Here is a 21373-nt window from a genome sequence, read left to right on the forward strand (position 1 = left end):
ATACATAATATCTCATGATGTTATCATGACATAACACAACATGAATATAATACAACACAAAATATACCACAACATGAAATATAAGAAAATATAAAATATATGAAATATAGAGCCTGGCCAAACCTTACAAATAACACTGTATTTTAGGGAGAAAACCAAAATCAGCTCTATACAAAATCCTTATGGTAGAATGCACTTTTTATCATTTGAAAGGGCAGCTGTGCCCGGAACAAGATGGCGACAGCACTCCAGGCGACCTATGTTGCAAAGCGAATGGGGAACCCATCTGCGCAAACGCGGTGAATGTCAATCACGGATTCCTGGCCTATCGCCGTTTTACAAAAACCCATGCGCATACTGGAGGACTTCGCTGCTTCCATCCGCTGCGCATGCGCAGGGGGAAGGCATTATGCTGCAGTCTTGACCACCCATCCCCTTCCTTGCGCATGCGCCACACCCGAACCCTTTCTGCTGCCCTCTGTCAATTTGTGCGCACGCGCAGGGTAGCGTGCCATGGGCCGCCACGCCCTCCTTCTCCTTGTCACAGCAAAGGCCCGGCGGAGAGAGTTCGCGCGGATCGGAGAGCTCAGGTTGCGCACGCACCGAGTGTCTCGCGCGCGCACACATCTCTTTCCCGCCAGCCCCTCGTGACACTGAGCGCGCGCGTGGCCGGCGCGAGACCCGACAACCGCGCGCCCGCGCCGCATCCCACCCTCCCTCTCTCTATACCGCCCCGTGTATACCACCCTGTGTGAGGGGACAGCAGGACCCCCGTGTGTCTCTCTGTGTGTGAGGGGAGCAGGCCCTGTATATACCGCTCTGCACCCTGTGTGAGGAGGACAAGACCTGTGTAGCCCGCGGTGTGAGGGGTGGAAGAGAGCGCTGGCCCCGTCTATACTGTACCACCCTGTGTGAGGGGAGAGCAGGCCCCCGTGTGTGTGTGAGGGGAACAGGCCCTGTATATACCGCGCTGCGTGTCAGGAGAGCGCAGGCCCGGTGTATCCTGCGGTGTGTGAGGGGGGAGAGCGCAGGCCCCGTGTATCCCGTTTCCTGTCGCCGCTCAGGAGGCTCCGTGCGGCCTCCCCACCCGGGGAGAGAAGGAAGGCCTTACAGGGGCGCGAGAGACACAGAGCCTGGCTCAGAGCCTAGCTGAGGGACACAGACGTTCCTGAGACACCGAGGCCTTCCCCCAGACCACGGGCTCAACTACCTGCACCCCCCCCGCTCCGGACCAGGATTATCAACCACTGATCCACGCAGGAGATCCGGGCCCCCCTCATTATACTATGGATCCGCAGCGCTGAGCCTCAGTACACCGCTCATCCTCCCCGCTGGGCATGTGAGGCCCGAAGCCCCCGGATCTCCCTCTCCTCTCCCCCTTTTACTCCGTGATGTAGACAGCGCCATCCCGGTACCTTTGTATAGAGACAGACCGGTGCAGCTCCCCCTCCCTCCCCTCCCCCTTACCCCACCAAGACCCTGCCTAACCCAGCAATGATCTGGGGGTAACCAGCAGGGCAGAGCCGGGAGACATGTGAACTCTGGAGACCCCCCTCCCTGACCGACTGGATTATAAGAGGGGGGGCTCCCCCTGCACCCCCTCTGGTTTTTTTTGGAGAGGGGGGGTGGTCCTCCTTTTTCAAAAGGGGCTCGGATATGAGACGGTAGCTTCCCTGTGGGGGAGGGGAGACAAAAGGATGGAGCTGATTTCTTTTTATTTCCATTAGTTTTAATTGATCCTTTTGTCTATGAAGGAGCCCGTCAGATCTGGTGGAATTACAGTTTGAGAACCGTAACGCTGTCTCCCATACACATACTGAATGGATATTTAGAGAAAGATATATATATATAAACACACACATATATTTTCTGTATGCTGGAGCCCGCTGTGGTGTGAAGAGTCTGCAATGAACCCGGTGAATGCCACAGCCCTGTACATCTCAGCGAGCCGCCTGGTGTTGAACTACAATCCCGGGGACCCGCAGGCCTCGTCCGAGATCTGCAAGATACTGCCCTTCTTTAGACAGGCCCTGGCCTGCTGCGTGTGTGGTGAGATCTGGGGGTAATCATGTTGTATCTGGGGGTTGGCATATCTCTGTAGTATACTGTTATCCCGCTATCCCCCTATACTATACCGCGGGCACCCCCCACTATCGGACGTGTGCTCCCCCCACCCCCGCTTCTGCTATCTTTCGGCCTTGTGCGTGTCCCCCCACTCTTGGCCGCGTGCCTGTCATCCCTCCCACCGTCTCTTGGTCGCGTGCATCTCTCCCCCCCACCCTCCACTGTCTCTTGGTTGCGTGCGTCCCGTTCCCAGACTCTAGGCTGCGTGCGGCCCCCCCCACCCAAACTGTGTCACGGCCACGTGCACCTCCCCACTCTGTCGACGTGTGCACACCTTTCCCCCCCCATTGTCTGTTGACTGCGTGCACCCCCCTCCCACTTTGCCACGTGTGCCCCCACATCCACTGTCTAGTCAGTGTGCGTTCTCCCCCCCCCCCTCACTCTCAGCCACATGTACCCCCCCCCCCCACTGCCTGTGGGCTGCGTGCATATGGTCCCCCTTCCTCCACTTGGCTATGTTTATTCCCCCACCACTGTCTCTTGGCCACGTGTGTTCCCCCCAGTGTCTGCCGCGTTCGCCGTCTCCCCCCCATTGTCTATTAGCCGCATGCACCCCCCCCCCCACTGTCTTGCCCGCATGCACCCAACTCCCAAACTGTCTCGGCCGCGTGCGCACCCCCACTGTCTCTTTGCCGCTTGCATCCCCTCTCCGTCTCGCCCGCGTGCTCCATCATTTCATAAATGTTAGATTCGTCTGCTTTTGGCATATGCTTTTGTATCATCTGATACTCCAATCATATGATATACCACATGCGTTTAGTTCTCATATCTGCTATATACTCTTGCAGATGTAGCAGACATTGTTACACCCGTTACACACTGCTGCCGTTTATATCTTTGCCATATACTCTTATATCATGATATACTTTTTATAATCTTGTGCTGTGTATTCCAATCAATGTACACCATGCATTTATTCCTCTTATTCGTGCCATATTCTCCAAATATGTATTCTGTTATCTCCCAGACCCATTGGTGTATCCTCCAGTCACATAATGTCATTTCAGCAATTAATCCCTCCTACTCCCGCTCTACCTCTCCCGTCATTCTGTCAATGACATTTACTCCATTCATACGCCTGTTATCCCCTAATCATCTTATTTTACACTACAATTGTGTGTATATATCTATATTGCATGCATTTAATCTTATTATAGCAGAAGCCTTTAGTCAGCGTATATATTTGTTTTATATAGTTTCACCATGGCCGCACTTTACAGAACTATAATACCGCCAGTATAGGGACATAATGTTCAAAGTTTATGGAAGTGTGTAAAACAGGAACTAAACATAAAGAATTAAGGAGTCTCTGCCCCACAGTTTACAATTTAAATTATGAATTAATCTCACAAACGGTGATCCTGTTATCTCCCCATCTGCTTTTATGTTTGCTGTATCCTCCAGTCACAATGTAATTCCCTCAATCACTGTGTGTCATGTGCCCCAGTCATATTCTATCATGGGCACGTTTTTCATTCATACTCCTGTTATTGCCTAGTTATCTTCTCTCTGATCTACACTATAATCTCATACCACATAACTATCTCTGCCATATACCCTAATCATCTATTCTGTCTGGGATCACCTAGTGATACACTGTCATTTATGTCCCTGTTATGTAATTCACTCATATCTGTCATTTTATGTTACATATGTGTTTTACCTTTTGCTGGTATCCCCAATATCTTCCTTTTGGTCATTGCTAATCAATGACCTGTATAAACAATTGCCATTTTCTTTTGCCCTCAGGATGTTTAGGTTTCTTAGTATTATATCTGTGATCAACTATCTCATTCACCGTCACATTTATGATTAATGGTATAAGGCAGCAATGTGTATCAGTGTGTCTCAAGTCCTCTGTTTTATGTTTTGTACTCTCAATTATCAGCTGTTTCTCCAATCATATATAATGATACTCTACTACACTGATTCCTAACCTTTTTTACATTGTGAACCCACTACTACAAAATATTTGTTCCACAAACCCCTAATTAATTTTTTGGCCTACTCCACAATATTGCGAACAAAACCTTTTCGACTGATCCCAGGTAATATAGTGTCCTGAAAGCATGGCAGCACCGCATGCTTTAAGACCCCAAATGCTTCGGAATTGAGTAGTCAAACCAACCAATGAACCGTATATCCTTACGATAACCGAAATAAAAGGTATCGTTCCCTGCCCTAATAATAATGTTGCAGTGCTCACGGTCAATTAAGTTTTATGCTCCCTCAGTTTTAACTACCCATATGGCAACCAGTGGTTAAGCTTGTGCCCCTGCATCTGTTTTAACCCCATCTCCACCATATTTCTCCCACACTATGAGTGTCCTCTTCCTGTAGTCACACCCAGGTACCTGATTGGCCTTTGGCTGATCCTCCTCCTTGTTGATATGACATGAAGCATGTTTCCGTCTGGCCCTTCTAACAATCTCTGCAGAGGAATACAAGAAAAACACGAGTGATACTGCTGGTTTTCACAGTGTCTGGTACAGCTTTTGTTGTTGGTTTGGCACAGTGTCATTTCTTTCCTTGTCTGATGCAGGGTATATGGGTGACGGGCTATTTCAGAACTTTTTGCCCCATTGTTTTTTTTCGTTTTTTTTCTTTGTGTGACATTTATAAACCTGGATATATATATATATATATATATATATATATATATATATATATATATTTATTTATTGCTGTTTTTGTAAGTTACAGGATCCCTAAACAGAGAACACACGTATTTGTAAACTGCAATACATAATTCAACTTTAGATGGGGAAATGTGGTAGAAAAGGCGTTTAGCACAATCACTTGGTATTTGACCCTTTTTAATGATTTCATTATTATATGAACTTTCTTTGTGATGCCTTTTAAAAAAAATAAATAAACAATTGACTGAAAAGCCAATTTTTGTGAGAAACCAAAACAGTTGTCTGTATGTATAGATCTCACATTCTGTACTCACATTGTCATTTGATAGTGTTAATATGGTTATGTTCCCTCCATTATTATTGACGTGGCTCTTACCAAAAGATGGTTTGAAAACCTGTCACTTGCTTGATAATTCCAGAGCTGTTTTTCAGCATGATTGGTTTCATTTATGCAGGATTATATCTGATATATTTTAATTCATAATGTTTTAATATTTTCATCTTTTGCAAATTGATAGGGAATTTAACCTTTTTTTGGTAGATCTTACAATCTTTAAATGACTTATTTGTACATGTGCATGTCCATAATACAATATTTTTTTACAAAGCTTAATTTTTTTCCTGCTTTTTCACATTGGCCTTAACCTACCATACTAATAACCCTCGTTACTTGTTAAGCCTAGTTTCTTTGCTAATTATTTCTTGCTCTTGGTGATCTGTTGCCAAAACGAGAACTTGTATCATATTTATAAGATTACCAACCAATGACCCTTTGTGTGTAGGTTGTGATACCTTTTTTTAGTGGACCAACATTTGGTTTTTATTTGTAATATATTCAATAAATAATGTTCTCTCTGACTAATCCCACTACTATAACTTTGAACTACTATAAGGCCCTTAATTGATATTCGCATTTGAGGTGAGCAGATGTTGAAAAGGTCAGGGTGGTTTTACATAATAGAAATCCAAACTGTTGTATTTTGTATTCCAAATCAGTGTTGTCCATCTGTAATTGTAAAGATCCATGAAAATGTCAAGTTTTTAGTATATACTCTTGAGACCAATTTGCATTCTTTAGAGCTAATTACAGTTAAATCGGTTAACTTTAATATGTTTGGAGATGTGAGACAACCAGTCAATTCTCTCAAGGACCCAAATTGGGAAATAATGATTTGTTAATAACCATGTTACATCACAGATGGCACAATGTGTTTTATTAAATCCCAAAGACACCAGCGTTTTAATAGTTGCAAATTGTTGGAATGAGTTTAATTTATTTAACCAGAATGAACATGAAAAAATACACAATATAGTGTGGCCATTAGTTTCATTCTGTGCCATTTATTAGTTTGTACAATAAATCTACTACTGTATTTTGGACTTGTTAAAGTTAATGCATGCTGCATCAGCTTTTGCCTAAATCCCCCCCCCCCCCCCCCAAATACTCCAATACAATCTGGATATCCAGAACTATCAGAATTTGTCTCTGTCAATTTGGAACAAGATCACCAAGATGTGTTGCTTTCTGCTCTAGCACCAAGATGTCAAAGATAAGTCATTTATCTTTCAATGCTAAATACATTGCAGTATCATTTTAAAGCCGCAATTACTTGTACCTAAACCCACCCTTGATTTTAAACTCTCTTTTCTTCTACAGAATGGAAACAAGGGAGTCCTCAGAGCTGAATTGCACTATTTTCAGCACCGCAAATCCCCCTGTTCACGAGATACTCACCAGTAAAGGTACTGGTATCACTTCCTGGTTTTTAAAATATCCAGCATCACGCGGGCCAAGAAGAAGCTGTAAAGGATTACGTTGCAGCTTTCTATTGGCCCACATGACAGGAGATTTAAAGGGCCATAGAGGGGACTGAAATGCCACTACCTTTACAGGTAAAATGTTGAACTAGGGGGTACCCTAAACATAAAATGGCTCAGCTCACGGGTACCCCCGCGTTTTCATCGTAAAAAAAAAACGAGCAGCTGGATTGCCGCTTTAAGGCAGGTCATTAATCACTTTTGACTAAATGACATTCTGTCTTTAAAATTATCTCCCAGTATGTAATTCGTTCTTAATTAGGAGCATGGTGTTAAGCTCCCCATCATTGCATTGTTTTATTTAAAACAACATTTCACTCAATCCGGTGTTTTATACAAAACTATATATATATTTTTTTTTTAATCTGTTGTGTAGTATTAGATAATAATGTATTAAAAAATAAATCTCTCTTTATGCCCATTGTAATGATTTGTTATTACTGTATTACGCCTCCTTGTGTTACTATAGCAACTATTTAGGAAGCCACAGCACTTCTTGAAATAGGCAGCTAGATTGCGTGCCCTAGGAAGCAGGGTCTTCACCCATCCATCATGGGAGAACGGATTTATCGGCAGCTTAGATAATTGCATTGTCGTAAATGTAAGGAACTGCTGCGTTTATTAAAACAAAAAATGGCAAGCGGAAACGCTGCTTTAACAGTGTATATAGTTTTCAATTAATGGCAGGACATTCTCAGGGAATGATATTGGACATTTAGTGTGTTGGTTTTTGTTTTTGAGGAGTTTTTATTCTTTGTATCCAAGATCTGATCTTACAATCCGATTATATACATTTAACATTTGCTCATTTTTAACTTCCAGAGTGGCTGCTCTGATGCCACCTACTGCAAAATTCTGTGCACATCTCCTTTTGTTATCTAACATGGTAACAAAAAGGATGTGCGTTTTTTTTGGGAGCGTCCCGATTTTATTGCATTTTAGATGTTTTGTGTGTTTGTGGTTAGTCTTTTAATTCCTTTGTTCTGACACTACAGTATCATTATCATTGGGATTGAATCAACGAGAGAATAAAGTTCGCAGATTATTTATCATGGATCCTTAATGATGGTTTATAACGGCCCCTTTGTTTCATCAGTACATCACAAATTACAGGGGGCAGAGGGGTTCTGCTGGTTTCCCCGAAGATATTAAACTGCAAACGTGGCAGCTATCATCCCCAATAGAAAGTTGTGACTTCTTCCCAGTGGAGCTTCAGTCCATCCTGTGCTCGCTGAGCCTAGCACTGAACACTGGGTCTCTGTCTTTTTTGTTCTTTACATGAGGTCATAATCCTAGTAGCACTCCATTTGACATATGTATGCATGTTGTTTTGGGTTCTTACAGGGGCTTTGTGCGCTCGTTGAACCTAACACAGGGAGTCCCCAGGTGTCGACCGCCAATGATTCCCAAGGGGGATCCCCTGGTTCAGATAAGATTAACATATATATCTTTTCCTATAGCTGGGATTGCAGCTTTAAACGTGTGACGTAACACAAAGCATAAGAGACTTTGAGTTGATCCAGATTTTGTACTGCATCAATATCATATGCGAGTAAAATTCAGGATTCAACCATTATCTACATGCACAGTAAATCCCTGTTCTGACAAGCCCACAGTCTTTTTCACGCTTTCCTCTGCAGTTTTCAAAGTAGCAACACTTTTTTTTTCTTTGCCAGAGGGAAAAGCAACACATTGTTTTACACTATACAGTAGTGGAGTGGGATTGGACATGGTGGTAAAGCTCTGAGCAATGTTATGTGAATGTTGGTAAACCCAGCATGTGAAAAATAACTTGTCAGATTAGGCGAAAGGGAATATGCCAGATAGAGTTGTTTCCGTTTATTTGAGTTGGCACTCAAAAGTTCTAGAGAACACCTCGGTGTTGTGGATGCCTGAATCTGCTTCCAGTTCCATCCTGGCGGACTGACCTTTTTTCCCATAACTCGATCCTTCGTTAAAAGTAATATAGCTGGTACGAAATCTGCTAAAATTGGAAGGAAAAAAGAGGCACCTCTTGTAGTATTTAAGGAGCATGTTTTTTTGATAAATTCTCTGAAATTAACATGCTTCAGTATAAAGAAACCGTACACAAACTGACAGTTTGTACTTGGAGAATTTTGAGGCACTATCAATGTTCACAGAATCTGGGCCCCACCTTGTGCCCTAATTTCCTAAAAATCTGTCCACAAGCCAGCAGAGAGATCTCTATTCTCATGCCTGTCATTTGTTATGTTGGATTGGAGAAAGATAGGACACAGTATATATCATGATTGTGGACATAGTACAGTATTTAATACACAGATGAAACAATCCTTGGTGCAGTAATGCCAATGAGCACACAAAGCCAGCATATATCAATCTTTTAGAGTCCATGACCAGTTTCTGAACCTCTTCATTGAAGCATGCTCTGTAGTGATGATCAAGTTGCAAGAGTTAACAAGGTCCAGCTCCTTGTACACATTGTAATAGGTTCAGTCCTTCAAGGGCCTCGGGTGAATGTAAATGCATTTGGATTTAGGTTCTAATGAGATCCGACGGGGTTAACGTGAAATGACCCTGCTGCAAACATGGCAAAAGGAAATGGTCCAGGAAAAGCAGTTTCTTTATGGGATCTTAAACAATGAAAATTAGTTCGAACAGGATTGTGTGTGTGTGTGTGTGTGTGTGTGTGTGTGTATACACACACAGACACAACTGTAACCAGTGCTAATCTTTTAAAGCAGCAGCAGTAGTCGGCGGCGTCCCGCCCGTTATGTAAAAAAATAACACTTTTTTTAGGTAGGAAGAAGGGGGTCTTCGGAGCTGAACAGCTTTTATTAACGCTCTGGTGATTCCCCTGGTTCCCGAAATACTTGGCCTGCTTAACGTGGGAGATTTAAACCTCCATTTTGTTTCCCCTGGAGGTGGACCAAATATTGGCAGCAGGGCTTTAATAATGAAGCTTTAGATTGTATCCTCAGACATGGTTATTTTTTTTTTTTGTACTCTGGGAATTTTATATTGCAGTTTGAATTATTTTAGTGTCACTAACAGTACAATTGCATTTGTCTCTGACTTGTTGAGTGCCCTCTAGCACCTTACTGAATTTATTCTCACAGTTCCTAAAAGGTGTTTTTCTTGGTTTACCCATTTTGTACAATAGTGTTACAATAACTGTGCTATCTTTACTTTGCTAGTTTCTCACTGCTAACATCAGGTGCATCGTTTGCAAACGTATGAACTTCCATACGTTGGATACTTGTGGCATGATTGCATATGATTTGATACTTCGTGTTTTTTTTGTTTAAAAAAAAAAATAAAATAAAATTGTGCCTGGAAGACTATTTGATAGCCTTTCACCCAGCAGTGGATAGACTGGGGCTAAATATATATCTATCCGCACACAGACACCTTCAATGTAATGTTATAATTTTGTGTGTCTATATCCTTCATATTTGTGCGTGTGTTTTAGGTTTTTAGTAATTGACTTGTATATGATCTTTGCAGTTTATCCATATTAATTGTATTAAAACTCACATGCCATTGAAAGGGACTACCAAAGGTGTCGTCCTACAATAAGGAATTTAAGACTGAAGTTGAAATGGAGGGCTTCAGCGAGCATTGTACATGGGTTATTTTGGCTGACGCTAATCAGTAGATTCTTGGAACAACGTTAAGAGGAGCTCGGAGAGAGTTGCGTATTTTCAAAGTATGATGTTCTTCATGGCCTTTTAAGTAATCTACTAAATCTAGGACTGGTATTTGGGGTAATGAAAGAAATACCTGCAAGATTATGGCCTTACTGGGCCAGTCACACACAGCAGCCAAATAAGTTTATTATGAACAACTTAATGCTTCAATCAGATGTAATCACCCTTAAAGTTAGATGTTGGTTTATTTACTCCTTTTCTAAATGAAGTTTCTATTTTCTTTGGATCTGTGTAATTCCAATGCCCCCCCCCCCCTCCTCTTTTTTAAAGTTGCTAATGTTGGCATAACAATTTTTTTTTTTACAGGATTGGTATCCAGGAGTCCCCTGTAGCCAAATGCAGCTATTTTTTAGCTATGGGTACCCTGGATCCTCAGATACTTAAGGTGAAATTACTAGGTTTAAATCTCCCTCAAGGGGAAACAAAATGGCTGTCAATATGAAGCTGCAATATCTGTAGGGGCTTCCTATTGGATGGCCACTTTAACCCCCTTTTTAAAACCAGTAAGTAATACTGGTAACTTCATTAGTATCTCAGTAAAAAAAAAAAAAAAGAATAGGGGTTATGATGGATGGCTCCTTCTCTCTCTCTTTTTTTTTTTTTTTTTTTAAGTCCGGATCAACAATTTCTGTATATACACCAGTTTCATCTTGCCACAAGAGACCAAGTAAATATTCTGAAACCCCCTCCCCCCCAAGCATTTAGTTACAATGAAGACCTTCAACATTAAAAACAATCTTCAGAAATATTTCTTGCCTGATTTGGTTAAAAATGACAATCACATTTGAACCCATTTTCAATGCTATTGGCACTGGTCCTAAGGGGGTCTGCCCTTGTAAATCAGTGATGGCATCATGTATTGGCCCTTCAAGGACAGAATGAGTGCGAGTTGATTGATCTATTTATCACTGCCGCATTTGTGGATTCTGGTTGGCTGAAAGGTACAATATAAATGCAAATTAAATAGATTTTTCTTCTTTAGGTGCATTTATCTCAATTGCTTTGCAACTGCACTTGCACCTAATACCCAGAAGCAATTTGTGTTTTGTTTTGAGATATTTAGCACTTAAAACATGGACCATTATCTGATTATTTCAACCCTAAATTGCTCTGGAATATGTTGCTGATCAGTACTGAAGAGGTTAAACTAGAATTGTTAACCTTAAATATAGTTGAATATGGTCATAATATTTGTATTGCTTTGTTTTACCTGTATGTCTTAAGCAAAACTAATACAAATGACAAAATGAGTAATCACACACAGTTCAGTTTTAAACTACTGAATCTTTGGGTTTTGTCTTTCCACCTGTGTCACCTGAAGTTATACACTTTGCCTCTCGAGTAACCAGACGATCAACCTCCCCTTCTGTTATCAGGCACTTTACAGCTTATGATTGAAATCAGAATGATCAATGTCAATTCCAGTTTGTGCTTTTTTTTATGGGGGGAGGTAAGCATTCAATTGTCAATCGTGTGTGTGTGTGTGTGTGTGTGTGTGTATAAATCTGTTATATACACACTTGTAAATATACACCCACCACCCCTGTAAGCTCAGACCCACCTCACCATATATTTTTATGTCAAAAGAAGTGCTACTGGGTATGTGACAGTGTAAACAAGACATAGAACCCCAATGTGACATCCAACATGACAAATCATATAGTTAAATACTTATCTGTTCTTTTCTCATAAGTGAGGGTCACTTGGTTAAATATCAAGTCCTGAGATGCAGCTGTGAATGACCAGTCTATTAAGACTTCTTTCTTCCTCAGAGCAGTGATGTATAGAGAACATTTGCAAAGAAAGTTTTAGGCCTTGATGTGATCTGCAAGTTTACAATGCTTTGGACAAAGACTTTAACGAAGTGTCCCTCACTTATGACAAATCATACATTTAAATAATTCTGTTCTTTTCGGATGTTAGATGTCACATTGGTGTTCTGTCTCTTGTTTACACTTGTAAATATATGTATTTTTTATATCTAGGTTTCCTTTTAAATGTAGTGCTCCCGAAGTGATTTTAAAATACATATTTCTTCTATGTAACTGCTTTCAAAGCATCCCGGGACTATGTACTTATGAATTCACCGCCTTTAAACGCATTTTAAAATATCTGCAGTGTTCGTTCATAGAAGTAATGGGATAGGTGTATGATTCACCACTTGTGTTATGATTCTAGAGATTCCAAGTAATCTTAAAGTGCTTAGCATTTCTCGTGTTTCCCAAGACCAGTTTTGTAGGGATTGCACCTTTGTATGCATGTTAGATCTGTCACCCGGTTCCCTTTTCTCCTTTTTCATTTTACTCCCATTCTGTATGACATTCGTTTCTCAGGCAACTGTTTTTTGCTGGTAATGTGAATTAATGTTGCAGTACCACAGGGCCAAAGTGAGGGGTAATGAAATTGGTTAAATCTTTGTGACCTATTCTCTTGGGAAAAGAGCAGTAAAAAATAAATAAATATATATATATATATATATATATATATATATACACACACCACACACACACCACACACACACCACACACACACCACACACACACTTTCCGAAACTTGTATTTAATGTTTGCAAACTGTGCTGGTTGAGATTCAGGAGGCATTTTAGTTCTTATACTTTGTACCTCCCCCATTTTTATTTATCTTTGTTGGACACCTTTCACAAACAATGTTGCATGAATTGCCAATATTGAATCCATTACCTTTGGTACTAACAAGTCCATTTAAACTTGCATTCATACTTGGGACAAACTGAAACAATTCTGTTAAAGGGAACAGAAAACCATTAACAGTACTTCTCTAAACTGGTTGTGCTCCCAATTTGTAAAGCCACGTCACTTTTAAATGTAGCTCCTGTTTTTTCTGCAGCCTCTGTTATGAATGTTGCACCTTACTCATTGATGACACGTTTTTTATTTGTACTCCTCAGGAAATTTGCTCGAAGACCCCATAGCTCCGACCAATTCAACCTGCCAACATTATGTTTGCAAGCAATGTAAAGGTAAGAAGATGATGATGAAGCCCTCCTGCAGCTGGTGTAAGGACTATGATCGGTTTGAGGAGAACAAACAGTTGAGCATTCTAGTGGACTGCTATAAAAAGCTGTGTGAGTACATCACGCAGACCCCCCTGGCGCAGGATATATTAAATACCGTAGAGTGCTCTGCGGACATTTTGGCTTTTCTTGCTGACGAATTTTCGCCCGAAGAGGAGCAAGGGACAACCTCAGAGCCACCATCACCGCTGTGCCCATCGCATTCCCCAATACCATCCAATACAGAACCTGTGACAGAATCTGAAGAAAACGCCTGTCCGATACTGCAGGAACCACCAGATCTAGAGACAGAATGCTTGGTCACCAACGGGTTGCCAAACTGTAACGGGTTGTCTGAAACGGAACTCACTGTAAATATCCCATCCCCCGAAGACCCCAGTCCCATAGACTTCTGTTGCACAGCTGTTGACTTAAAAACAGAAGACCTTTCTGGGAGCCTAGAGACAGTCTGCGACCCGGTTTCCTCCAGTGAGTTGTGTGCAGCAGAACTGGACATCTGCAGTTACAATGATGACCTCAAAAACAGTGGGCCGCTGCTTCTGAGTGTGGAGGAAGTGCTACAGAGTTTAGAGACCGTTTCCAGCACGGACATCAGTGACTGCGATCTCCAGCACAGCCTGGAAACCACTGGTTCTAATGGACCTTTCTTGGACCTTTGCCCCCAACCCCTCACTCACACCGTTCTCTTCTCAGACAGCTACGCTCACTCGCACGGGATCTCTTGCACTGCTGCCACCCTGAAAATGGTGAAGACTAACCGTAAGCGCTCGCGCTCAGAAAGCGACAGCGAGAAGGTCCAGCCGTTGCCGATCTCCAGCATCATCCTTGGGCCGACTTTGGGAGCCCCTGTCCCCATGCTGCTGACACGGGAGAGCAGGAACTTCCTGCAGCCTATGGTGACTGTCCCCAATGGCGGCAGCACGCCCAAAATCAGCAAGACTGTTCTGTTTCCCAATAAAACCATGAGGAAGAACCCCGAGCATGGGCCTAAGAAATCACATCCGAAAGCCAAGCCGCCGTTGCTGAAGACTAAAGAAAAGGCCAAGGAGAAGTTTCCCAGCAATAATGTGGTGCCCGGAAGCCCAACCAAAACTGTGTATAAGAAACCGCAGGAGAAGAAAGGCTGCAAGTGTGGACGTGCAACTCAAAATCCAAGTGTTCTTACATGCCGAGGCCAGCGCTGCCCTTGTTACTCAAATCGAAAAGCCTGTTTGGACTGTATATGCCGTGGCTGCCAAAACTCGTACATGGCAAATGGGGAGAAGAAGCTAGAGGCGTTTGCAGTGCCAGAGAAGGCCCTGGAGCAGACAAGGCTTACTTTGGGCATTAACGTGACAAGCATTGCCGTGCGCAATGCCAGCACAAGCGCCAGTGTCATTAATGTCACAGGGTCCCCAGTAGCAACATTTTTAGCTGCCAGTCCCCATGACGACAAAAGCCTGGACGAAGCTATAGATTTGAGATTTGACTGTTAAATGGGCCAGCTATTCCCCAGCTCTGAGAGTGCAGGAGAATAGCTGCAGTTTTAAGGCAGCTATGGTTCTGTTGGGTTAACTTGCCAGGGCTTCTGCATATAGATCACTTGTATCAAGTGTGTTCATTGCTAAGTTATGTGTTCATGTTTGTGGGGGGGTGGGTTGGGGGGGGGATAGGGGGAAAAGTTTGGTAAGAGAAATTGTAACCCTAAAATCTGTATGTTGGTTTCCTTGAACGCAGTATGAGGGTTGGAGGGAGCGTTTCAAATTTCGAATGCACCTGATGTATAGAAAATAATCTTTGGCAAGAAAAGCGACTGCAAAAAGATCTCCGTTGTATCCCTGTCATGCGTTGCACTTGAAGTGTCCGATCTCTGTTTATGAAAGTGGTAATCTAGTTAGTATGACCGTTACTACTATTTACAGCCTGCAGGAAGCAAATCACCCTATTTATTTTGCTACAGAATCACCCCTTATCACTCATGTATGATCACATAGCATTCAGCTCTAATTCTTTAGGAGTTCAGAGAATTTAGAGCCATATTTACCAAGTGATGCTATCTAAAATACACCTGACGGCATATGACACTGACCAATTCAAGTGATTCTTTTGGAAGGTGTGTTATGGAATAGCACTGTGTTGTAAATATGGCTCTTAATGGCATGGTTATAAGAGGGAAGATTATTCTTTTGTCAGAGTTGAGACCTCATCTTGATTGAAGACTATTTAATAATCTGCTGCTTGTGAGTGTGAAACGGGATAGTAATCAAAAGCAGACTACAACATTTACAAAATAATGCCTCAATATTAAAGTAAATTTTATTTTTATTCTAGTGGGAGCTATAAAAAAACCCCATCTTAAACAGTGTGATTGAAAGATGCAAAATGTCTCCTTTTTGTGTTGGTGGTTAATGAAAATACCTTTTATGAAACTGGAATGCTAAAGTTACTTTGAGTTTCTGGAAGAGGACAAGCTTGTGCGGTTCCAAGAGAAGCAGAAGCCTTGTGATTAGTAATGGATCTCAATGCACTTCATCCTCCCAATTTAATCACCATCAATCCTCCCGACTCAGAGAAACAAAAAAATATTAAAATAGCCTTATTTTAGATTTTTTTTTTTTTGTACAACGCCTGGTGCTCACATAAACATTTTTAAGCATTAAGGCCTTTATTTACTAAGCTGTGTTAGGCTCTACTGTTCTTCACCTCTTCGTAGATAATGGCCCATTGTATCTTGAGGTTGACTTTTAATGCCGTAACGTCTGCAGACGTAAAGTCAAATCTGCTTTGCCTGTAATTATGCAGGGCGGTTCAGATGAGCCCCAATCTATTGGCATAATAACGGTGGTGGCCAAACTCGGCCCTTCAGCCAGCAACTGTGCAGGTTTTAAGAATATCCCCTGATTCAACAGAAGTGGTGATTGGACCAGCTGTCCTGAAGGTATATATCCTTAAACCTGCCCTGTTGCTGGTGCTTGAGAGCCCAGTTTGACCACCCCTGCCATATAAACATACCAGGCACTTGCGTATCAACAGAAATATCCACACTTGTCCCATTTTGCAGCTCATAGGTTTTTAGATTTGACCCAAGGAGTCTTTTAAAAATTACCTGTCTGATCATTCTAGTGGCTTAACCTAGTGGTGCGCGAACTTTCCCCCTGCGCCCACCTGCCTCCCCCCCTCCCCCCCTCGATCATGCTCCCCCTCCTTACCTTGTCTTCGGCATTAAATGACGCCGCTGGGTCACATGATGTCACGTTGCCATGGCAACACGACGTGTGACCCAAGGACGACGCGTTGCCATTTTGACGTTTCGCTGAAGACAAGGTAAGTTGCAGAGGCCTCACACGATCCCCCGGCATTTCATTTAAATGCCTTGGGGAGGAGCGGGCGGGGCCTCTAACTTCTGCACTCTCCCTGGAAAATCTTGCGTCCCCCGGTTTGCGCACCTCTGGCTTAACCTGCTACTCGCTTTTAACACCCAGTGGCATAAAGCATCCCTCCGTCACAATCTAAAGCCAAACTCCTCTTTTTGAGAGTATTATAACTTGAATATGGCAGTAAAATATGTGTCAAATTAAGTCCTCGCATAACATTTTTTTTAACTTATTAATATGGGTGTAGGTTTTGACCCAGGAGCTGCATTAATTTCTCATGTCACTGGTTGTCCATCCTTTTCATACAGACTCCAATCCTGGCATTTGCTTGTGTGATATCTTTTATTTAGTTAGATTTGTGGGCCTGAAACATTTAGAAATGTGAAAACAGCCAATTGGGATAGAAGGCTTTCAAATCTTGCGAAGTGGTGATGTGAGTATTTTGCACCCAGAAAATTCTTGGTAATATGGAGACGGAGAACCAATCCTGCTGTAATTAAAAGACCTACTTCTAAACCTCTTTGGATCATTGAAACCTCTCCAGAACTCCATGCAATATGCTTGTTTTGTGCATTTACCTCCACTAGCATCATATTTACCTAGTTCTACCATGCAAGGGCTAGTCTTTCCATCAAACGCCACTTAAATCATACATTCAGAAAGAGTTCTCCTGTAATGTCAAGTGTAGTCAGAAACTGATATTCCCTGTATGCAACGCTTCTGCATTAACTTCCAGTTAGGAACCTCACCAACTCCCAAATAGTAATTGAATTAAAACAGTTGATTTGATAATGATCTTTGTTTCCCCCACATCATATTTGCACTGGATGCGAACCCTGTTGTTCCCACAGACACTGTTACCATATTCAGTGGTGTAGCAGTAAACAGTCTCCTTCATTTCTCATTCTGTGTATTGTTGGCTGACATGCATTTACATCCCTTAAACCCGCCTGCCTGAATATCCCCAAAGTAAATCTCAGCTGTTGGAAGTGTGATGTCTTTACTTCAGAGGGGCTCACAGTACAGATCTTTTGAGGTTTAGAGGCCACTCTGGCAGCAAATAGCATTCCTATTTGTTTTAAATTTTGCTGCGAGCCCGAGTTTTCCTATCATTGCTCCTAACTAGTTCCAGTTGCTCAATACAAGCACCTGGTTTGCACATCTACATATCCGCTCCCAGTATGTGAATATGTGCAGTCTGCGTGCTTCTTGAACCTGTGGGTGTACTCTTTGGTGTATTTTGTCACAAGATACAGAATATTTAGGAACATATAAGTATGAGGAAACCTTGGTTCAATGCAATTCGGACATGAAAAACCCCCGAACCCCTTCCTATGCGCTGTTTTAGTTCCGCGTACAGCATGCACAATGATGGTTACTTACCAAATTCTACATTAGCAGAAGAACCATGTGGAATGCTGATTCAGTGACGCCGCGTCCTGTTCTGTAATGTCTACCCTGGTGTCATCCTGTGAATGTGGTCAGATAGTTTACTACATATAATTTGTTTCTTTAATATTGTGGGGGAGGCGGTTGGGTCTAAAGCCATAGGAAGATGTGATTGTATGTGTCAAGTCTGTAATTCCTCCCCCTCACCCCCCCTCCAATATTTTTGTTTTGTTTTTGCAAGAAGAGTTAAACTATTTTTGATAACGAGAGTAAATGATAGAAAATGCTACTTAGTATGTCTTGTCTTTATTTGCCGCCACCGGCGCCTGTTTTTTTTTTTTTTTTAATTATTATTAAATCCGAGGTTCTGTGATGTCTTATTAAAAACAAATTGTATTTCGTTAACTGTTTTTGTGCTGTGGTTTTATGAGTTCACCAAAAGACTGTCTCCACTATCTGCAATGTCTGTCGTGACTTAACACGAAAGGCGTCTGTAATGCCTCTTTTTTTTGGGGGGGGGGGGAGATTTGGGAATCAAGAAAAGCAAGTTAAGGATATCTTTACGATTAGGGGTTCTGTTAACACGTCTAGCACTAGACAAGACTTAACGTCATTTATTGCACGCCCTTCTCACTATTCATTTTAATTTTCTTTAAGAACAAACCCTATTTTATCACACTCGGCAGGAAACTTAGCTTCCTACAGTAGGGTCACATTCTGTTATTTTAGCATTCATGAAATTCAATATGTGCATAACCAGAAGAAAGGCCAGACCCAAGGCGACATGGGCTTGGATACGTGGGTTTTAACTTAATCAGAAGTATACTTTCAGATGACAATTTTGAAAACATTGAGTTTTTGAGCCATGATTCGAATGTCATATTCTTGACATTTTTAGGTTTGTGAAGGTTGTTTTATTTCAATGCTGGTATTCACTGCCACCTTTTGGAACATGTATTAAAATGTACATTTTATCAATAAATGTTAGTTTTCTAATTCTGTGCTGTTGCTTTGCTGCTAAAGCACACTTTATCGGGACTGGGAGCTAAAGAGTGCTATGAGGCAATGCTGATTTATTAACCACTTTTAGATATTCACATTCCTGCAATGCACTTTAAAATAATAACTGGAACTTGATCCAACCCATTTCCTTTTTCTTTTAATGGGTCAGTCCAACATAGGGCCAATGGCAATGATGAAAAGTTTATTTTTTTTTAAAATATATATTTTTTACATTTATGTAAAGTTAACTACCGGTACATTTACCGCCAGAAACTGCCATTAGTTTATTTTGTTTGTATGAGGCCGTGCTTCTACTTGCAGAGTTCTCTTAATCAGACTTGCATAAGAAAGGTACATGTCGATTGCCAAATTATATGCACCCGTTGTAATTAGATACTTTGAATGGTGGTGCAATGTATTACTGCAGAGAAAATGTGTGTAACCATAAGTCTATATACACCCCCATCCCCCCCAGCAGTGGTTGTTTGGTGCAGCAAAGCGTGTGGAATTTCTAGTTTCAGCTTCCCCAACCCACTATTTAATACTCTAACATTAATATAAATCTGTGCCCTCAGGAGAAGCAGTTGGAAATAAGATCACTCGACAGTGTCTGTTTCATTTAAGGCTAAGAAGCCATGACTTGTGCAGGTGTTGGTGTCTCTTGCTAGAGAAATATTAATAAAACATTAGCAGGTAGAAAGTGCATGAATTCTATAAGTTGCTGACTAGTGAGTGTGCGCACACAAACCTTAGCTCAATATTTCGGTTTCAAGATGTAGCCTTTTTCAAGATGGGTGTATACTCACTGTTCTGTTTGACAAATTAATTTACATCCAAATTAGGTGTTGGGTCTCCATTTTGTAATACACAGGATTCAACTTATTTGAAATACGCCAAGTGAATATGTAATGACGGTAATCTAAAAGGCCAAGCGCCGTTGTTGCTTTCTAAAACGGCCTGAAGGTAAGTAAAGTAAAAATTTGGATAAGTTGCTTTTAGCAAGAAAAACATGAGTTTGACCATGCTTTAAAAAGTCTACAGAACATACCTGCAGAATAGGGGAGTTATGTATCTGAAGGTGGTGCATGCAAGCTATTACAGGGACTTCTTTAAGATAAAAGCTTGATGGGTAAATAATAGTTTCTTGCATTGGCTGTTTAGAATGCTGGTCCTGGTATTGCACATTTTTGCAGCCAAGTGGGCTTTGCTGTCCCTTCTAGCAAACAAAGAGGCCAATAACATAGGAGTGTTATGAGTTGCCATTTGGTGAGCCATCCAGTGAATATATAAGCCTACCTTCACTGTGTGAAGACAGCAGTTAATATTGCAGTAGTGGTATTTGCCTCAGCTTGTGCTTGGAGTGGCAAACCCACTCCTCTGTGCCTGAGCACATTGTAAAGGATCTTATGACTTATGACTTCCACACTGTCAACATCCATTCTTGTTGTGTTCAGTTGTTTCAAATAAGCTGAAAACTGCAGGTGAGTTATCATTGGGGGGGGGGGGGGGGGTTCCTGCATCATGTTGGTCTTCAGAACAGAATCTCGTGAAGTCTTGCGTTTTAATGGTTGCAGTAAAAGCATTTGTCTACTTTAAAATGTCACTGTCAATCTGTGTGCTTGCTTTACTTATCAAGCAGTTTAATCAGGGAGATGAAATGGAGTCACGCTTAAAACAAACGTAGCTTTAAGTTTCTTTTCAACAGGGATTTGAAATGGGTGGGTTTGCGTGTTCACTTTATCTAATATCCTAGTTTGTAAGATTCTCCTCAACACACATTGATATCGCTGTGTTTAGCATCCACGGGACAAGCTAGTAAATGAGTGCTTCATTTTGTGTGCTTTTCTTTACAAACTAAACCATGTGTATTAAATTATGTTAAAGTATTAATCAACCAGATTTAACGCTTTAAATTTCACTGCCATTGGTTCATTTTGGTCGTACAAGAGACTGTGGCCCTGTTTTCTAAGCTGTCTTTTACCATGAGACCGCTCCTGGTACTGGAAGACAATTTTACAGCCAATGCGAGTCAATACGCTTTAAGATGTATAAACTGAATGCAACAGAACTATTACCAAAAATATGTTAATTTGGTATGTCCCTGTCTGTACTAATTGGTCACAGACCCCCCACCCCCTTTTCCTTTTATTATCTTGTAATAGTGTTAGAGTATTTAAGTAAGTCTATTGGCTGTGCCCCCATCTTAAGGGCCACTTAACTGTCTGAAGTTAAATTGGAGGGGAGCGGGGTTCAGTGCTTTACTAATAACTCTGCAACTGTGAGAACTTAACTTTTAAAATGTTCAGA

The 21373-nt window shown here is 41.7% G+C and overlaps 1 protein-coding gene across 2 annotated transcripts; it reads left to right on the top strand.

The window, feature by feature from the left end:
• Nucleotides 1-545: 545 nt before the first annotated feature.
• Nucleotides 546-18469, top strand: MSL2 (MSL complex subunit 2). Of its 2 annotated transcripts, XM_075570329.1 has the most exons (3): nucleotides 1913-2049; nucleotides 6421-6506; nucleotides 13197-18469. In XM_075570329.1, exons 2-3 carry the CDS (start codon nucleotides 6422-6424, stop codon nucleotides 14795-14797), a joined length of 1686 nt encoding a protein of 561 aa, XP_075426444.1. In that variant the 5' UTR covers nucleotides 1913-2049; nucleotide 6421; the 3' UTR covers nucleotides 14798-18469. The 2 variants fall into 2 exon arrangements, with proteins under 2 accessions (XP_075426443.1, XP_075426444.1); XM_075570328.1 differs by lacking the exon at nucleotides 6421-6506 and having other exon boundaries at nucleotides 546-2049.
• Nucleotides 18470-21373: the final 2904 nt, after the last annotated feature.

Source organism: Ascaphus truei, chromosome 14, assembly GCF_040206685.1.
Source record: "Ascaphus truei isolate aAscTru1 chromosome 14, aAscTru1.hap1, whole genome shotgun sequence".
NCBI lineage: Eukaryota > Metazoa > Chordata > Amphibia > Anura > Ascaphidae > Ascaphus > Ascaphus truei.